The following is a 21,951-nucleotide window of genomic DNA, read 5'->3' on the forward strand; positions in this document are numbered from 1 at the left end:
CAATGGAGGAGATAAAGGAGAATCTGGAATCTTTAAAGAACAGAGCTGACAATATGGAGGAAAGAATTAGCATTTTAGAGGATAGGAACACAGATACGCTCCAGGTGGAAGAGGAGAGAGAACTAAGATTAAAAAGAAATGAACAAAGTCTCTGAGAAATATCTGACTCTATTAGGAAATGTAACATAAGAATTATAGGTATTCCTGAGGGAGAAGAGAGGGAAAGAGGAACAGAGAGCCTATTCAAGGAAATAATAGCTGAGAACTTCCCAAATCTGGGGAAGGAGCAGGAAATACCAGTAAGTGAAGCCAATAGGTCACCTAAATACGTCAACAGGGAAAGGCCCACTCCACAACATGTAGTGGTAAGGCTGGCCAAAGTCAATGACAAAGAAACAATATTAAGTGCAGCTAGACAAAAACAAAAAATAACGTACAAAGGAACTCCCATCAGGCTCTCAGCGGATTTCTCAACAGAAACTTTACAGGCTAGGAGAGACAAGAATGATATATTCAAAATACTGAAAGACAAAAACTTTCAGCCAAGAATACTCTATCCAGCAAAAATATCCTTCAAATATGATGGAGAAATAGTAACTCTCCCAGATAAACAAAAGCTAAGGGAGTTCATGGCCACGAGACCCCCACTACAAGAAATAGTCAAGAAGGCCCTCAGGCCTGGAAAAAAAAAGAGTATGAGGTAGGGAACTGAAAAGCAATTTAACTGCTCCACTATGACTCCCAGAAATGTCCAACAAAAGAGGGTGCCAACTGCCACACCTGGGGACTTAGCCGACCTCAGACAGACTGCTCAAGAGCAATAGTAAGAAGGGCAGTTCTATTTTTATCCTGATGGCCCAAACACTACACCCAATCACTCTGTATGGCTGGGGATATGAGGGGGATTCACTAACCCCACAGTTCCAATCAAAGTTAAAACCATATGTACTACTTCATTATCCACTCCTACTTTCAAGAGTTGCTAAAAAAAAAGGGAGCATGCACATTTCTATGGGGTCTACCAGGTAGAAAGATGGTTACCTCAGCTAAATTCCTTTCTTTTGCCAGTGCTGGACTGGGATATGCTCTGCTCTATTTATGTTACTACTATACTAAGTGCTTTCAAAGTCCATGAAATTTTCTATAACTGTAAAAAATAAGGGATTCAAAGCAGGGATCCCTGGAAAAATAGTAAGTCCAAGGCTGGAGTAGGGGAAATATAATAGGAGCACAGAAAATCTTGTGATGCCAAAAAGTAAGGAGATGGTAAAATAAGGATGAAGGTTTGTCAAAATGGCACAGAAACAACCTGATGAGCTCCAAATAGCTAAAACTAAGATCATTTTAATGATAAATTAAATGATAGTATAGAATTATAATCTATAGAATAAAATAAGTATTCATGAATATCTATGACTCTGTACTAATATAAATTACTGAATAAATAAATAAATGGAGGAGAAAGAACACTCTTTGTAGGAGCAGGAATCCATCTCCCCACCTGGACAACAACTGGTAGAATCCAACAGATGTACGTATTTTGGAACTCTGAAGTGCACTGAAGTTTTTCAACTTCTAGGGTGAGGCTTAGACAGTAAACTGTGGTTAATTTCAGCTCTTAGCAGGGTTGTGGCTATCCACCTCCATATCCAACCCTATAATAGGCAGCTGTGTATGCATTCCTGGAACAGCCTGAACATGGCTTACAGGAGCCAGAGTGGACAATAACACCCTTGTCCTCCAAATCTTGGGAATCTGTGTTCTAATCACTGATTACTGCTTTTGATCACAGAGGGGCAGACATATAGGTAGGCAGTGGTGTCTCCCTCTAGCTGAAGCAACTTCCAACACCCTTTCCTCCTCCCCTTTTTTTTCCCCTTTTTGGAACCAGATATTTAAGAACAAGGACATTCAAAAGCAACCACACATACAAGGAAATTTAGAAAGTCATTGTGCATGTCCAGGGAAGATACAGGCTCAGAAAGACATAAGAAGACCTCTAGTTTACATCTGAGGCTCATCCTAGAAAACCCTGGGGGAAGGAAGGAGAATATGATCTCCAGAGCTACCACATTACAAGATTCAAATGTCCAGTTCTCAACCAAAAAACCCACGAGGTATACCAAGAAACAGGAAAGCTTCGCCCACTAAAAAGGAAAAAAGCAACAGAAACTGTTGCTGAGAAAGACCTGGATGACTTACTAGACAAAGACATTAAAACAACTGTCTTAAAGATACTCAGGAACTATAAGAAGATGTGTAAAGATAAAAAAAATGATGGATGTACAAACAGAAATATCAATGAAGAGACAATGAAGAAAACCTCCTAGTAATCAAAAACCTCCCAAAAAACAAAAGTCCAGGACCAGACGACTTCACTGATGAATTTTACCAAACATTTAAAGAAGAATTAACATCAATCCTTCCCAAACTCTTCCCAAAAAAGGAAGAGGAGGTAACACTTCCAAATTCATTTTATGAGGTCAGCATTACCCTGATACCAAAACAAGACAATAACACTACAAGAAAAGAAAATTACAGGACAATACCCCTGATGAACGTGGATGCAAAAATCCTCAACAAGCTATTAGCAAACCAAACTAAAGAATACATTAAAAGGAACATACACCATGATCAAGTGAGATTTCCTCCAGGGACGTAAGGATGGTTCAACATCTGCAAATCAATCAATGCGCTACACCATATTAATAAAATGGATAAAATTCATATCATTGCAACAGATGCAGAAAAAGCGTTTGACAAAACTCAACATCCATTTATGATAAACACTTTCCACAAAGTAGGTACAGAGGGAACAAAACTCAACGTAATAAAGCCATTCATGACAAGCCCACAGCAAACATCACACTCAACGGTGAGAAGCTGAAAGCTCTTTCTCTAAGATCAGGAACAAAACAATAATGCCCACTCTTGCCATTTCTATTCAAAATAGTACTGGAAGTCCTAGCCAGAGCAATTAGGCAAGAAAAAGAAATAAAAGGCATATGAATCAGAAAGGAAGAAGTAAAACTGTTTCTATTTGCAAATGACATGATCTTATATAGAGAAAACCCTAACGTCTCCACTAAAAAACTGTTAGAATAAATGAATTCAGTGAAGTTGCAGGATACAAAATTGATATACAAAAATCAGTTGCATTTCTATACCCTAATAACAAACTATCAGACAAATTAAAAAAAAAAATCTCATTTACAACTGCATCAGAAACAATAAAATACCTAGGAATAAATTTAACCAAGGAGATGAAAGACCTATACACTGAAAACTATAGAATATCCATGAAAGAAATTAGAGAAGACACAAATAAATAGAAAGATATTCCATGCTCATGGATTGGAAGAATTAATATTGTTAAAATGTCCTTACTACCCAAAGCAATCTACAAATTCAATGCAATCCCTATCAAAATTCCAATGGCATTTTTCACAGAAATAGAACAAACAAGCCTAAAATTGTATGGAACCACAAAAGACGCCAAAGAGCCAAAGCAATCTTAAGAAAGAAGAACAAGGCTGGAGGCATCATGCTCCTTGATTTCAAATAATGTTACAAAGCTGTAGTAATCAAAACAGCATGGTACTGGCATAAAAACTGACACATAGGATCAATGGAACAGAATAGAGAGCCCAGAAACAAACCCACATATATATGGTCAATTAACTTATGACTAAGGAGCCAAGAACATACAATGTGGAAAGGACACTCTCTTCAATAAATGGTGCTGGGAAAACTGGACAGCCAGATGCAAAAGAATGAAACTGGACTGCTATCTTACGCCATACACAAAAATAATCTCAAAATGGATTCAAGATTTGAATGTAAGAACCAAAACCATGAAATTCCTGGAAGAAAACATAGGAGGTAAGCCTCTTGACTGGAGTCTTGCTGATAACTGTTTGATTGGACACCAAAAGCAAAGGCAACAAAAGCAAAGTCAACAAGCAGGGCTACATCAAACTAAAATTTACTTCACAGCAAAGGAAATCATCAACAAAATGAAAAGACAATGTATAGAATGGGAGAAAATATTTGCAAATCATTTTTATGATAAGGGGTTCATATCCAAAGTATATAAAGAACTCAATAGCAAACTCAATAGCAAAAAGACAAACAATCAAATTGAAAAATGGGCAGAGGATCTGAATAGACATTTTTCCAAAGAAGACATGCAGATAGCCAACAGGAACATGAAAAGATGCTCAACATCACTAATCATGAGGGAAATGCAAAGAAAAACCACAATGAGATATCACCTCACACCTGTTAGAATGGCTATTTTCAAAAAGACAAGAAATAAGTGTTGGTGAGAATGTTGAGAAAAGGGAACACTTTTGCACTGTTGGTGGAAATGTAAATTGAGGCAGCCACTATGGAAAACAGTGTGGAGGTTCCTCAAAAAATTAAAAATAGAAATACCATATGATCCAGCAATTTCACTTCTGGGTATTTATCTGAAGGAAACAAAATCACTATCTCAGAGATATCTGCACCCCCATGTTCACTGCAGCATTATTTACAACATGGAAACAACCTAAGTGTCCATCAATGGACGAATGGATTAAAAAAATGTGATATGTTATATATACACACACACACACGTACCTACATACATACAATGCAATATTATTCAGCCATATCAAAGAAGGAAATCCTGCCATGTGAGACAACATGGATGGATCTTATGCTAAGTGAAACAGTCAGACAGAGAAAGACAAATACCATTAGATCTCACTCATATGTGGCATTTAAAAAAAAAAAAGAAAAAGAAAAAACCCAAAGTCATAGATATAGAGAAGAGACTGGTGGTTGCCAGAGGCAGGGAGGGGCAAAATGAGTGATGGTGATCAATAGGTACAAACTCCAATTATAAAATAAGTAAGTCCTTGGGATGTAATGTACAGCATGGTGAATACAGTTAATAATAGTGTAGTGTACTGTGAAAGCTGCTAATAATGCTGTAGTGTAATTTGAGAGTAAATCTTAATAAGTTCTCATCACAAGAAAAAAAGTTGTAACTATGTGTGATGATGGACTTTAACTAGACTTACTGTAATGACCATATCACAATATACACATATATTGAATCATTATATTGTACATCTGAAACTAATACAACATGTCAATTATATTGAGAAAAAAAGAGACTAAGGTCAAACCACCTCTTCCAGGAAGTCTTCCCTGATCCACTATCAGCTACCTCTGCTGGCCCTCCTTCATGTTCCCATCATACTTTTGCGTAGCCCTATCACTGCATCACAATGACCTGTTTATGGACTGGTCATCCCCATCAGACTGTGAGCTTTCTTTTAGGCCAAACATGGAGTCTCACTGGTAATCACAGTGCCTGGCATATAGCAGGTATTCCATTGATGTTTGCTGAATGAGTTAGAGAGTGAGTGAGTGAGTGAATCAGAGAGCATCTGTAACCCATTGGATGATTAGGACTGACAGAAGCAAAGGTTAATCTAACGACAAAACATGTGCATTAAAAAAAGAGAGAGCTAAAAAACATAAAAAGGAACCACAGAGAAATACCGGACCTGAAAAGTACAATCACTGAAATGAAAAATTCACTAGAGGAATTCAAAGGCAAATTTGAGCAGGCAGAAGAAACAATAAGCAAGCTTGAAGACAGATCAATAGAAATTACAGAGTCTGAGTGACTAAGAAAAAAACAGTTGAAGAAAAGTGAACAGAGCCTAAAAGGTCTGTGGGGCACCATCAAGTGGACCAACATGTGCATCGTGGGAGTTCCAGAAGGAGAAGAGGGACAGAAAGAAGTAGAGAGATCATTTGAAGAAATAATGGCTGAAAATTCACCAAATTTGATAAAAGACATAAAAATAAACATCCAAGAAGCTCTGAGCACTCTAAGAAGGATAAACTCAGAGACCCACACCAAAGCACGTTATAATCAAATTGTCAAAAGCTAAAGACAGGGGCCAGCCCAGTGGCATAGTGGTTAAGTTCGTGTGCTCCACTTTTGGCCCAGCGTGCGTGGGTCTGAATCCCAGGCATGGACTCATGCACCGCTCATCAAGCCATGCTGTGGTGGCAGCCCACACACAAAATAGAGGAAGACTGGCACAGATGTTAGCTCAGACTTCCTCACCAAATAAAAAAGCTAAAAAGAAAGAAAAAAATCTTGAAAGTAGCAAGAGAGAAGCAATCTATCACAAAAAAGGGATCTCCACTAAGATTATCAGCAGCTTTCTCATCAGGAACTTTGGATGCCAGAAGGCAGGGAGCTGACATATTCAAAGTGATGAAGGAAAAAAGTGGTAAACCAAGAATCCTATATTTGGCAAAACTGTCCTTCAAAAGTGAGGGAGAAATTAAGCCATTCCCAGATAAAAGCTGAGGGAGTTCACTGCCACTACTGATGCCCTGTAAGACATGCTGAAGAGTTGAAATGCTTCAGGTTGAAAGGAAAGGACACCAGACAATTAAACTGTGTGAAGAAATAAAGATCTCCAGTAAAGGCAAATACATGGGCAATATTAAAAGCTAGTATTAATGTACCTTTGGTTTGTAAATGCACTTTTTGTTTTCTACATGACTTAAGAGGCTAACACAAAAATTTATTAGTCTATGTTTTTGGACACATAATGCATAAAGATGTAATTTTATGGCATGAATAACTTAAAAGGGGTGGGAAAAGAGCAGTAGAGAAGGAGTTTTTCTCTGTTACTGAAGTTAAGGTGGTATATATTCAAATCAGAGTGTTATAATCTCCATGGTAGCCACAAAGAAAACAGCTATACAATATATATAAGGAAATTAAAATGTTTCACTACAAAAAAACCAACTAAACACAAAAGAAGACAGTAATGCAGACAATGAGGGACATAAAAACTATAAAGTAGACAGAAAATAAATAGCAAAGTGACAGAAGTCCCTCCTTGTTAGTATTTACTTTAAATCTACATGGATTAAACTCTCTAATCAAAAGATAGAGATTGGCAGAATGGATTACCAAAAAGAACAATATCATCCAACTATATGCTGTCTGTAAGAAACTTACTTTAGATCCAAAGACATAAATATGTTGAAAGTGAAAGGATGGAAAAATATGTTCCTTGCAAATAATAACCAAGAGACAGTGGGGGTGACTATACCATTATCAGACAAAAATTTTTTTAAAAAGGTTACCAGAGGGGAAAAAGGACATTATATATCAATAAAAGGTTAAATAGAGCAAGAAGAAATAACAATTACAAACATTTATGTACATAATAAATCTAAATATATGATCATCAAAATATATGACAAAATTGACAAACGTTTAGTTAGATTGACTTAGAATAAATCTATAAAGAATCAGGGAAATAGAAAATCTCCATTAGTACACCACAGTAATAATTGTCGTAGACAAGATCCACTGATGGATGTCAAAATTAGTGGGCAAAATTTTAAGAAGAAAAAGGACATGTGCATAGTCTCAGAGTATTTCCTCTAAGATATTTATTAAATATAAAGGGAAAAATAGTAACTTTACAGTGGAGAAACCAGGGAGACAACACTTTAATCAAGTGATCAAGATTAATGTCGACAGTAATAAAACATACCGACATCATTTACTCTTTGATACGATGCTCTGAGGAGGGCACATCAGGATCCAAACCCCAGGCACGGTCAGACCCTAAAATGTCAGACTGCTAATCATTGTGCTGTGAATGAGGATATTTTCTTTCAAGAAACTGATAAATGGATTTGTTGGGGAAAGCAGCAAGGAACTACAACAATCAGGATATTTTATCAATTGTAAAATAGACTCAGTTCTGTACAGTTATTCAGAAAAGTATAGTTAATTAATGAGATACGACAGGACCCAAGTGAGGCTAACGTATAAAAGGAAAAACAGAATGAAAATGGTATTTATTGATGCTTGACACACAGTAGATGATAACAGTAATAATAACAGTAGCAAATATTTATAACAATAACATTTATTTTCATTTAATACTATTCTAATTCAACTTTATTTAATAATATAAGTAATTAAATTTATTCGATAATGACGGCAAATGCTATTACATTTATTTATTCATTCATTTAACCCTGACAACACTGAATGAGATGGGCACTATTATTATCCCCATTTTGCAGATGAGGAAACAAAGGCATAAAAAGCTGAGTAATGAGTTAGGGATCTTTTAGTAAGTGGCAGAGTCTACTACACTATACTACCTCCCAGAAAATATCAGTTTAATTCATAATAAGTGGCAAGTACTGTGCTAAATACTTTACACATCCTAATCCTCATAATACTCCTGTGCAGGAACTTTTTTCTTCTTACAAATGAAATTTTACATAGGAAAAAATTAAGGCTCTGCTGGGCTGTTCAACAGCAGCAGGACATTTGGCATGCTCGGGCTCTAGCTGGTACCTGTCAGCAGTTTCCCTTCCCGAGTCACTGGAATAAGCAAATATGCCCCTCACAAACATTTTCAAATGTCCCTAAGGGAGGAGTACTCCCCAGAAGACTGGCTGTTAAAGGTCCTTAGGTGGTAAGGTGCAAAGCTGGGATACGAACCCAGGCCTAATAAGACTCCAAGGTCAATGTTATTTCCAATACCAGACAGTGACTTGTGAAGGAGCTGAGACTGAAGCAAATGCCAAAGACGGGGGGAGCACAGCTTCACCAGGTGTGTGGAGCAACACACTCCACGTGAGGAAGCTGTACTTGCAAATAACTGAAAGTCAACGTAGTCTATAAAGTATAACAATAATATTATATGTCACTTGTTGAATTCAGCTAGACAGAAAGTATGGACCAATTTGTAAAGTTTATCAAATTTGTCTAGTGAGGGAATCAGGATTCAACTCAGAGCACTGAGTGAGAACTGGCATCATTAACAAGTTAATTATTTGTATAGGTCTAAGCTAAATAAAGTTATCGGGGTTGGGGGTCAATGCCTCCTGAAAGAATTTCGAAGTACCATTTCTTTTAGTTTCATTATTCTAGTATTTTCAAATCTATTAAGGACGCTTTTCCATTCAACGTTATACAAGCTGTATAACTTATGGGTACAAATCATCTACACTATTTGAATCACTCTCTTATTTAATAATAAGAAATTCAGAATGTTGGGGGAAAATATTAAAAAGCAACACCAATGTAATTAGTGATATAGGTCACAAGTATATAGTGAAAACATTCTCCCAAACACACATAGAATAAATACTTCTATCTCCTCAAAATAGCTTCAGTATATAATATTCAGATATCATAAGCTTTTGACAGATTTAACATTATAAATAAATATTAATATACGGATACTACTGCAGCAGTAGCCCACAATCAACATTTTGGTTATTTAATGGAATTTCTACACTTTAGTCATGTGCATGCATGAGCACACACGTGTACACAGCGTAAACAAAAATGTAGTAATCAACTCTAATAATTAATTACCTTTGCAATAATAACTTCTTTCTTCAGAATCTTCATAGCATAATATTTCCCACTTGCCTTCTCTCGAACCAAAATAACTTTCCCAAAAGTTCCTTTACCTAGTAGTTTCAAATAGTCAAAATCATTCATTGTCTGAAAAATACAAATTAAAAAATACAATATGAAATATTTGATGCAATTTATTTGTAAACATATATGTATATATTTGCAAAATCCACTCAAAAGCAAATTTTACCGATTTCTAAGTACCCTTAAGTGAATAAAAATCAGACTGGCATTGGCTGTCTCATCAGCAATCATGGACGCTGGAAATAATTTGAGCAGTCCTCAGATACTGAAGATAATAATTTTGACCTAGAATTTCTCAACTAGTCAAACTGTCAGTCAAGCATAAGGGCAAAGGGAAAATAAAACCATTCTCACTCACTCTCGAGGACCCACGTTGTTAAGGATTTAGTGGTGCCACGATACTCAGACAATGTGACTATCAAAAAGGTCCTCCACAAACATTTCCAAATACACCAAAGGGAGTGGCACTTTTGAAGAAACTATTTGAGAACATACTCCAGCAAAATAAGACTAGAATCCGAGAAAGTAAAAGATCTGTACGTAAGAAACGATGAAACAATCCTGGAGGCCAATGAAAAGAGATCTAAGACAGACAGCAGTGCAGCTGCTGGGAGAGCAGTCAGTGCGACTCAAAACAGGAAGGCAGGGGGCTCTAAGAATGTCTTTAATCAGTGTGTCTGTTTCCAGTTTCGTTTCTCATTCCCATTCCTAAGTCAGGTGATTCCCAGGATTTTGCCAAGCAGACCTGCTACTTGTTCTCCATAGCCCTGTCTATGTATGCTTTTCCTGCTCTGCTTTATTTATGAACATTCTTCCACAAACTTCCAAAATTCTGATATTGCTCATCCACGAACACCCTTCCCCTACCCAGCTTTTCATTTTTCTCAACTCGTCCCTTTTAAAAATTCCTTTACAGGGCTGCCCCGGTGGCACAAGCGGTTAAGTGCTCGCACTCTGCTGCAGCGGCCCAGGGTTCGCTGGTTTGGATCCCTGGCACGCACTGATGCACCACTTGTCAGGCCATGCTGTGGCGGTGTCCCATATAAAGTGGAGGAAGATGGGCACGGATGTTAGCCCAGGGCCAGTCTTCCTCAGCAAAAAAGAGGAGGATTGGCAGATGTTAGCTCAGGGCTGATCTCCTCACACAAAAAAAATAATAAAAAAAAAAAATAAAAATTCCTTTACTATCATTTTAATGGGCTTTAAATGGAAGGGAAGGTAACTGGGAATGCTCACTTAACCATCTTAAATTTTAATTCAGTTTAAAAGGGTTCATGAATAGTAAGTTAAGCATCTGGGTTTTATCCTATAGACAATCGGAAGTTATTGAAGATTTCTGTGCCTTTTTTTCCCATTTATCACTCATCTGAAGTAAATCTCAAATGAATGACCTCAGCTTCCACCTTAAGAATCTAGAAAAAGAACAAATTAAATCCAAGGGATTAGGAGAAAGAAAATAATAAAGATCAGAATAGAAAGCAATTAAATTTTAAAAAGACAAAAAAACAGTAGAGAACAATCAGTGAAATCAAAAGCTGGTTCTTTGACAAGATCAATAAAATTGATAAACCTCTAGCCAGACTGCTTAGGAAAACAGACAGAAGGCGCACATCGCCCGTGTCAGGAACGCGCGAGCTGACATCACTACAGATTCTACAGATACTCAACAGACCACGGGGATGCTATGAACAGCTTTGTTCCCCTAATCGACAACTTACGTGGAAGGAACAAATCCTCTGCAGGTCTCAAACTATCAAAGGTCATTCAGGAAGAAACATACAGTCTGCATAGTCCTATATCTGTTGAGGAAACTGAATTTGTGGTCAAAAACCTTTCAACAAAGAAAACTCTAGGACCAGATGGTTTCCACTGGTGAATTCTATAAACATTTAAGGAAGAAATACCAATTCTACATAAACTCCTACAGAAAACTGAAAAGGAGAGACTACTTCCCAATTCATTCCATGAGGCCATCACTTCCGATACCAAAACCAGACAAAAACATTACAAGAAAACTACAGACCAATATCCCTCATATAGATATATGTAAAAATTCTAAAAATTTTAGAAATGAATGTCTACATTTGTTTTCAACATTATTTGCTACCTGTGATTTTGATAATTTTTCCAAATGTCAAGTTATAATGTCTTAATGTCTTAACCATTCAATAATCTCTCTAGTTCAAATGAAAAGCAGCAAAAGATATCAGGGGAAATAAGAAAGCACATTTATTAATTCAACTAAAAATCAAACATATGGCACTAAATATACAGAATATAGTTAACAAAGTGAGTGTCATTTGAACAAATAATAGGTAATATTAAGTAATTTCATTCTAATTAATAGATTTTTAAAAATCAAAGAATACTATATAACTACCAAGCTATCTGTGCTGGGTAGTCTCCAAAGACGGCTGCCACTAAGCCCCGCTCCCTGTCTGCACTGCCATTCTTCCCATGAAGCGGTGGCGTCACCTCTCCCTCTCCCTGGGCTGGCCTTGTGCCCTGCTTTGAACGCAGACTATGATCAAAGCGACACTGTGCCAGTCCCAGACCTGCCCTTTAAGCATGTCAGCTGATGCCTTCTCCCTCTTGGAAAGTCCTTCTTGAAAGACAGCCTTCATGCTGTAAGGAAGTCCAGGCTGTCTGCTAGAGAGAGGGGCCATGTAGAGAGGCCCTGAGGCCCTGGAAGATGGGACACCGCATGCAGAGAGAGATCCCCAAGAGTCCAGAGGTGAGATGCAGTTGCTTGAGAGATCCAGGTGAGATGAGCAGAACTGCCCAGGCAAACCCAAAATCATGAGAAATAGTATACCGTTATTGTTTTAAGACATTAAATTTGGGTAGTTTATTCCCTGGCAACAAAGAACTGAGAGACATTATTCTTACAACTAGGCCATAGTGTCATCTTATTGCTCAAAGCTTCATTTGAGCAGTACTTTTCTCATTTTATATCTAAAAGCACTGGAAAATGACACTTGCTGTGTCCTAATAGTAAATATCATATAAACTGAAACTGAATTCTTGGGGATAAAAATTAGAAGCAATATATAACTATAAAATATTACTATATCCTTAAGGATTGTAATACTTAGGGACAAGGAGGTTTAAAAAAGTATGTAGCCTTGGGGCTGGCCCAATGGCTTAGCGGTTAAGTTCACGTGCTCCACTTTGGCAGCCCGGGGTTCACAGGTCCGGATCATGGGCGGGGACCTATCTACTGCTCATCAAGCCATGCTGAGGCAGTGTCTCATATCAAGTGGAGGAAGATGGGCATGGATGTCAGCCCAGGGCCAATCTTCCTCAGCAAAAAAGAGGAGGATTGGCAACAGATATTAGCTAAGGGCTAATCTTCCTCACACACACACACACACACACACACACACACACACACACACACACACAAATATGCAGCCTTAACTCTAAATTGCACAGCTTCTGTCAGTTTGACTGTCAACCTTAAAAGAAAAAGGAATTTGCATGAAAATTAATATTAGTAAAAAAGCATTCTGTGTGATAAAATCAGAAACAGATTTCATATCTATTTTGACAAAACTTCAGAAAATTTAAAAAGTAACTTTGATACCAAATACTCGTCTTCAACATCATATACACAGTAATTATCTAGTCTTTACAAGTGAAATGTAACCTATCACAAAATATTTTCCTCTTTTGGATGGTGTAAAGGGAAAAGATACAATAAGATTTTTACTAAAAATAAGAGCACGGATACTCTCCAGAAAAATTAATCCTCCAAAACCCAATCCTAAGAATTTATTAGGGAAATATTTTCCATAGTTATACTATGTCATACCTTTACATAATATAATTACTAGTTATACCTTTACATAGTCTCTAACATGTCAATGTGGCTGTTTTACGTCAAGAGACGCATGTGCATACATAAGAAGTGCTTAATGAATGTATCCAAATCACATGCATGAGAATATAAGAAAAAGACCAATCGTCTAGCCCAAAAATTAGGTGAAAGAATATGAATATATAATTGAAGACAAATACAAGGAACCTCTCAGAAAAGAACACAGAGGTTTTAGCATATTTGATCAAAAAAGATAAATTCCACAAACATTTACAATAATAGCTAAACCAAATAAAGCCCCGCGGGGCACTAAGTAAAAAGGGGGGCTCCCAAGAAGTTCACCTCTCTGCCCACCTCCTCTGGTGCTCCTTCTCAAGGGAAGGGGAGCCCTAATCTGATAGTCAGCTTCTACCACACTGACCACACCGGTCCCCCACTTTGAGTAGGCTGTGAGAGATCACATGATTTCAGCAGGTCCCATGATTTCCCACCATTTCTTCCCTCCTCCTCTCTTTCTCCACATGCCAGCCTTTACTTTGAATTACTGCAGCCAGGCATTAGGTAACAAAATTCCAAGAATTGGAGTCAGATTTACTGGGAGGAGAAGAGGTACTGCTTATACTTCATACCTAAATCATGAGATGATAACCAGCTGTCCCAGAGAGACCTACACTGGTCACCTACAAGTGAAGCAGAACTTTGACTCTTGTTTGCCTGTTGCTGCTTTGTGCTGTGCCCTTCACACACCTGACAGGGCACAGAGAACGGCAGCTTGGCAGACCAAGACTAGGCACTTCTGAGTCCTCTAATCAGACTCCTTTGAAACATCACCTTTTCATTTAAACACAGAACAGCACTTCAATCCGGCTGCAAGGCTTTTGCCTCTTTGCTCCATCACGCACACCCTTCCCTCTTCAACAGAGTTTTTAACCTGCAGAGCAGACACTGGGGCAACACTCGCCCACCGAGGGAAGGAACCAGCTGTCTGCTGCAGGCAAGAGAGCGTGGTTAGGACAGCTCAGCACAGCGACCATCATCAAGAGCTATTCTCTTCATCCTATTGCCCATTTTTCAAAAAGCGAACAAAGAAGAAAATGTATTCTGTAAATTAGGAGAAGGATATTCTTTCAGAGTATCTGTGTTTACAGTCTGAAATTAAAAATAACCTGAACTTCTGCAATTCTTTTTACAACTGATACACATAAAGGATGCAGTTCTAGGGCCCTTTATCTTAGGAAAGTGAGAGTAATATTTCACCCTTTTAACCATGTTATTAGGATCATTCCAGAAGAGCTAGTCGTACAAATGTTCCATCTTTTTCTGCACTCTTTGTTATCTAAAACTATTTTATACTATTTCATTTAAAATGAAATAAAAAAGATCAATGAAAGTCAGCTATAGGCCAAATAAGACAATGAATCCCTCAAAATTTAAAATACTTCTGACTCTATCAATTTCTCATTTTGGAGACTCAATTTCAGTGAGAGAATTCTACGAGAATCTGCTTTAAAAATATGTGTTCGTTTAATTTTCTTTCTGTGGATGAAGTAGAATAGTAGCTAACAATAATAGCTCCTATGCACTGAGCACTTCACATATAAGCACTTTACACACATTCCCTCATTTTAACCCTCATGACTGAGTTAAGTACCTGCCATCTCCCGCTATAGATGAAGGGACTAAAGGACAGAGAGATTAAGAAACTTTCCCCACAATTACACACACGGCAGAACCAGGACTTGAACCCAGGCAGCAGACTCCAAAAACCTCACTTTTTATCACTATGCTGCAATAATAAAATTTCTCCAAGAATGTTCTAATATTAAATGAGATTAACTAATATCCAAACACCATGTAAGTGCAACAGTTTGACATAATATTTTGAGAAACAGAGTACAATCATAATTTTGTTTCTAATGTAACTTGGTTATATTATAACAACTATAGAGATTACAGAGGCTCAAGATATATGAATCAATAAAAAGAAATAAGTTGCACACTGAAGTTGTACAGTGCATAATTAAAAGTCCTTACATGCTTGAACAAGAAATTTAACTTCCTGAATGTCAGATGGACTCGACTGTAAAATGGGATAATAATAGTACCTACCTAGGATGATTCTTGTGAGGATTAAGTGAGATAGCACATATAAAAGTACTGCTCAGAGCCTAGCACAAAATCAGCACACAATAAATGCTTACAAGTGATAATTACTGAAGGTGATGAATTCTAAGACAATCCACACCAGTAATTGTGAAAAGAGGAAAATGTATTGTTTTTACAATCATTTATAACTAGCCTTAACAGAAAAAGTAAAATCCTCCATACTTTTCCATTTTTACATCTTTCAAAATGTTTGTCTGTTTTCACTGAAAGCTCTTCTGGTAAATTTCCACATTCATTTCCAAAATTTTTCATCCATCCGTAACAATATTTCTAGTTAGGACCCCACTTTTACCCTCTAACTGCCTCTACAGCATCTTATTATTAATCTTTGTTATCAAGCAGAATTTTAGGAATTCCACAGAATTAAACAGGGGATAGTTGGCATGCTTGTTACTGAATGGTGTAGTTTATAACTCAAAGGATGAGATTAACTGGGATCTGATTTTAAATTTATGAGCATAGTCAAATCAAGTTAATTGTGTACATGTGCACATACACGTGCAAAAGTTTTCTTATCTCTGAGTAGCTGGGTAAAGCTAGACTGTTTTTTTCTCTTTGCAGTGACTGAGGAACAAGGGGGAGCGTTAAGGTGACTCAGAAGAAGGGGGATTCAGTTCAACTAACAAATAGAGCTTACGTCTTCAAGGAAGACACAAAGGGTTCTCAGACATTTGGCCAAGATCAAGCATAGAATATTATTCTAATTCAGATAGAAACTTCAGATAAGGAAAGGATAATTAACTAATGCCAGGTTGTGACTGTGTAACTTCACCAAGTTTACACAGTTAGCTCATGGAAGAAGGAGGATTTGAACTCAGGCAGTCTAACTCCAAAGAGTTCTTAATCCCTGTGCTAATACCAAATTACATGGATAAGATAATCACCTTAACAATTAGTGTTTCCCTACCTGAAGATTAATTTACAATCTATTCTAACAAATACATTCTAACATGAAAAATGGCATGTTCATCTATTTTGAACACCTATATCCTTTAGATTAATCTTTTAATACCATTTTTTACAGAAGGAAGTTGCTTTTCAATTTTCTATAGCAATGAAAAACATAATTTACAATTCCCATAAATATACAAATTGGCACTTCTTATTCTGGAGCACTGAGAGAAGAAAAAATCTGTTTCCCTCATTGGCTCAGGAGCAGCCATTAAAATAAAAAGCTGTAATTTCCAAGACTGTTCACTTTCCTGCGGATATCAGTGAGGTGGGGGAATCTAGCGGAAAGTACACCAGAGCACTTGTGCCTCTGTTTTCAGGAGCACACAGAATGCCAAATGGAAAAGGACCAAATCATTAGGGAAAACATTTCATTTCCAAGTTTCTAAAATGGTATTAAAAAGAATACGTAAAAATGCAAATTATAGAGTAGCTGGATGGCACATCAGCCATAACTCCCTAACCAGCCCTAGCAGCACTCAGTGCTAGGTGCTGAACCACTGAGATGATGCTACAATTATTTGGTTTTAAACAACAACAGGTATTTCAGCTTCACTTGAATAAAAACCACCCACACCCATATTTTGCATATCATAAGATAATCAGCTGACAATTTGTGCAATGGCAGTTTTTAGCATATTTCTTCCACACACACAAATGTTGTGCTGAGTAGGGAAATAAGTTATTATTTTCTACCTTTCTTTTATGATGGGTTGTAGAAGCATCCATCTCTTCCTCCCCTATATTGTCAATTTGTGAAGTTGGACTACAATTCATTCTCTCCTCTTCTTGCCTCTGAAGTCTGTCTGCTACGGCCTGGATAGCTTCTGTCCATTCTTCCCTATAACAACAAGTAAAATTTCCCATTAATAGAGGGTGGCAAACGATTCAAATATTTCCCTTTGATAAACTATGAAATCAACACAAATAAAGTCTATTGCAGGATAATACACACACATACACAAAAACTATCTCCCACTCTACTCCAAGATGAAATTAATCCTAAAATCATTTTACATTACAGGCCTGAAGTTTGTAGTAGCATTTATTTGGAGGTATGCTAAAGAAAACAAAGAAGAAAAGAATTATAAGAAAATTCAGTTAAAATCCTTTAAAAGTACAGTTAAATTTTAACTGTCTGTATACATCTCACCTATAAAGTAAATTGATCCCCATAAGTTTGCTGCACTTCTTTTAATGTTTTGTTTAGCCACTGTAAGTCCATCATTGACCTACTCAAGAACTTTACTATGGTCCAAGAGAAGTTCTAAAAAAGGTTTCCAAAGCCAAAACCTTCACTGTTTCCAGATCATAGATAAGTTTCTTTTTAAAAAAAATGATAGGCATAAAGTTTGTAGCTTAAATAACAAGTCTCAGGAAAAGCAGTATCAAGCTTTTACTTTTTGACAGTTGCGCTATCAGATCAAGGATCATTTATTTCCATATAAACTTTAAAATTGGCTTGTCGATTTCTTAAGACAAAGTCTATTTGAATTTTGAGTGAAATTACATTAAATCTATAGATCAATTTGGGGAAACTGCCATCTTAATACATTAAGTCTTCCAATCCATGAACATGGTAGAGCTCTCCAATTATTTAGGTCTTTAATTTCCCAATGCAATTTTTTGTAATTTTATGTGGAAAGGTCTTGGGCATATTTAACTGGATATATTCTTAAGTATTATTTTATGCTATTGTGGAGGTTTTAAATTTTAAATTTCTAATTTTTCATGCTACTATTTAGAAATACAGTTGATTTTTGTATGTTGACCTTGTACCCTGCCACCTTACTAAATTCATTTTATTAGTTCTAGTAGCTTTTATTTTTCTGGATTTTCTACAGATGCAATCATGTTGTCTAAAATTAAGAGCAGTTTTACTTCCTTTCCAATCTGTTTGCCTTTTACTTCTTTTTCTTACCTTATAATGCCCTAGATCAGGCCATCAGTACAATCTTAAACACAAGTGGTGAGAGCAGACATTCTTCCTTTGTTCCAGATCTTAGAAAGTACTGAGCCTTTTACCTTTGAGTGTACGTAAGCTGTAGTTTTTTTGTAGATACCCTTAATCAAGTTGAGTAAGTTCCCTTCTATTCCTAGTCAGTTGAGTGTTTTTGTTATGAAAGGATGTTGAATTTGTTAAATGCTTTTTCTGCATCTGTTGAAATGACCATGTAGTTTTTCTCCTTTATCCTATTAATAGAGTGAATTTAGTTGAATGATCTTCAGATGTTAATGCAACTGAATTCTTGGGATAAACTCCATTTGGTCATGATGTATTATCCTTTTTACATATTTTTTGAATTTGATTTGTCAAAATTTTGTTAACGAATTTTGCATCTATATTTACAAGTATATTGGGCTATAGTTCTCTCATTTTATGATAGTTTTGCCTGGTTTTTCGGATAAGGGTGACAGTGGCCTTATAAAATGAGTTGGGAAGTGTTCTCTCCTTCATTATTTTCTGAAATAAATCGTGTAGGATTGCAAATATTTCTTCTTTAAATGTTTGACAGAATCCACCAGTGAAGCCATCTGGACATGGAGTTTTCTTTGAAGAAAGGTTTTTAAATGACTAACTCAATTCTATTCACTGATATTGGGCTGTTCAAGTTTTCTAGGGTCAGTACTAGTAATGTGTCTTTCCTCTTCATTTTTTCTTTAACAACCTTCCAAGACGTTTTCTAATTCTGTTAACTTTTTTTTTTTAATCAAAGAACTAGCTTTGGTTTATTGATTATTCTCTATTATTTTTCTGTTTTCTATTTCACTGATTTATAGTCTCTATTGCATCCTTCTTTCTGTTTGAGTTTAATTCTACTTTTCTAGTTTCTTAAGATGGAAGCTTATGTTACTGAGTTGAGAACTTTCTTCTTTTAAGATACAGGCATTTAAGGTAATAAATTTCCATCTAAGCACTCATTTAGGTATATCCTACAAATTTTGATATGCTTTATTTTCATTATTATTCATTTAAAAACATTTTTATGACCCTTGTGAATTTTGTTTTTGACCAAATGATTATCAAGAGGTATGTTGTTTTATTTCCAAATACTTGGAGTTTTTCTAGCTCTCTTATTGTTATTGATTTCTAATCAATCCTACAGAGGCCAGAGACCATATTCTGTATAATTTCAATCTATCTAAATATATTAAGAATTGTTTTATGATCCAGAATATGATCTATCCCAGCGAATGTACCATGTGCATTGAAAACAAGGTGTATTCTGCTACTTTTGGGTGCAGTCTTCTGGAAATATCAATTATATCGAGACGGTTAATAGTATATTCTATGTCCTTGCTGATTTTTTTGTCTAGCTGCTGTATCGACTGCCGAAAAGAATTTTAAAATCTCCAAATACAGTTGAGGGATTGTCTATTTTTCTCTTTCTAATTCTGTTATTGCATGCATACATATTCATGATGGTTATAACATCCAGTTCAATTGACTCTTTTATCATTATAAAGTGGCCCAGTACTTTCTAGGAATATATTTTATTTTGAAATCTGACATAATGTAGCAAATCTCCTTCTCGTGCTTATTGTTTGCATGATATGTCTTTTTCAATCCACTTATTTTCAACCCCGCTGTGTTTATATTTGAAGTGCATCTCTTATAGACAGCACGTAAGTGAGCCTTGTGTTTTCATCAATTCTGAAACTCTCTGCTTTTTCATTGCAGTGTTTAATCCACTAACATTTAATGCGATTATTTATATGACTCCACGTAAGTCTACCATTTTACTTTTTTCTATTTGTCTCTTCTTCTTTGTTTCCTCTTTTCTTGTCTGGTTTTTTTTTTACTGTTTTATTTAATTTTTTCAGAATTCCATTTTAATTTTCCTATTGGCTTTTCAGCCATCTTTTGTTGCATTATTTTTATATACATGCTTCACTTTACATAGTCCACTTACATAACGTACCCTGGATTAATTAATTTTTTATGGTTCTATTTCTCCTCACATTAGCTTGGTGCTCATCATACTCTTGCTTTCCGTTTAGGAGTTATCCTTGAAATTGTAACATTCATCCTCAACTTAGCAAAGTCTAATATGTCCATACTTTTAGCTCTTCCCAGAAAATGCAGTGACATCACAAGACATTAACTCCATTTTCCCCTCAACCTCCATTTTTATGTTATTACTTCAGGTTTTTTCATTCTTTATATAATTAAAGCACAAAATATATTATTATTATTCATAACATCAGTATTCATTTGGCTTTATAGAATGATTTACCATTTAAATTCTTCCTGCATCTCTCCTCCTATCTGGGATTATTTTTCTTCCATATGAAGAATATACTCTTAGTATTTCCTTTACTGCAGGTCTGCTGGTGACAAATTATCTCAATTTTTGACTGAAATTACTGAAATATTTCACTACATAAATATTTATAATATAAATATATATTCTACATATAAAATATATGTAAACATATAATACCTGTATGACTAAATAAAAATATTTTTATTTTACTTTTATTCTTGGAAAACATTTTTACTAATGAGCACTTATTTTCTTTCAGCACTTTGGGAATATCATTCCATTTCTCCAATTATCATTCCATTCCATATATTCCATGTCAATTATTTCTGTTGACATATCACCTTTTGGCCTAATTGTTGCCCCTTTGAAGGCAAACTATCTTCTTTCTTTAACTGCTTTAAGGATTTTTCTACTGTCTTTTGTTTTCAAAAGTCTAATGGGACTAGGTGGGTTTTCTTTGTATTTTTCCTGCATGAGATTTATAGGACTTCTTGAATATGTAGTTTGATATCTTTAGCCACTTTGGAAAGTTTTCAGCCATTATCTCTTCAAATACTTTCTGCCCCATTGTTTCACTCTTCTTTTTTGAAACTCTAATTATGCGTACATAGACCTTCTCACTGCATTCCTTATGTCTTACATTCTGTTCTTATTTATTTTTATTTTCTACCCTTTTATCTCTTCATGTTTCATTCTGGATATTGTGTTATAACCTATCTTTGAGTTCACTAATTTTCCCTAATGCTAGGTCTAATTTACTGTTAAAACCATCCACTAGCACTAAAATTTTAAATATTTTACTTTTCAATTATATTTTATTTATTTTTTATTTTTATTTTTTAATTTTATTTTTGTGAGGAGATCAGGTCAGTCCTGTGCTAACATCTGTCAATCCTCCTCTTTTTTTTGCTGAGGAAGACTGGCCCTGGGCTAATATCCGTGCCCATCTTCCTCCACTTTATATGGGACACTGCCACGGCATGGCTTGCCAAGCAGTGCGTTGGTGCGCGCCTGGGATCTGAACTGGCGAACCCCGGGCCACCGCAGTGGAGCACACGCACTTAACCGCTTGCGCCACTGGGCCGGCCTCTTATTTTTCAATTTTAGAATTCCAATTTATTCTTTTTTATAATTTCTAGCTCTCTGGTAAACTTCCCAGCCTTAACTTTTATTTCCTTGAACATACTAATACATAGTTCTTTTAATCTCTGTCTGATAACTCCATTATCTAGAGCCTC

The 21,951-nt window shown here is 36.0% G+C and overlaps 1 protein-coding gene across 5 annotated transcripts in view; it reads right to left on the minus strand.

Moving 5' to 3' along the window:
* AKT3 (AKT serine/threonine kinase 3) overlaps nt 1–21,951 on the minus strand; it is a 323,716-nt gene that overhangs the window by 126,889 nt on the left and 174,876 nt on the right. For all 5 annotated transcript variants that reach the window (XM_087424489.1, XM_087424493.1, XM_087424492.1 and 2 more), the window contains 2 exons: nt 17,142–17,286; nt 9,440–9,571 (listed from right to left, as the gene is read on the minus strand). In XM_087424489.1, coding sequence (XP_087280615.1) covers nt 9,440–9,571; nt 17,142–17,286 — 277 coding nt within the window. The remainder of the gene's footprint in view (nt 1–9,439; nt 9,572–17,141; nt 17,287–21,951) is intronic.

This window comes from Ceratotherium simum, chromosome 36 (assembly GCF_057802395.1).
Source record: "Ceratotherium simum simum isolate JZ-2026a chromosome 36, ASM5780239v1, whole genome shotgun sequence".
Classification (NCBI taxonomy): Eukaryota; Metazoa; Chordata; class Mammalia; order Perissodactyla; family Rhinocerotidae; genus Ceratotherium; species Ceratotherium simum.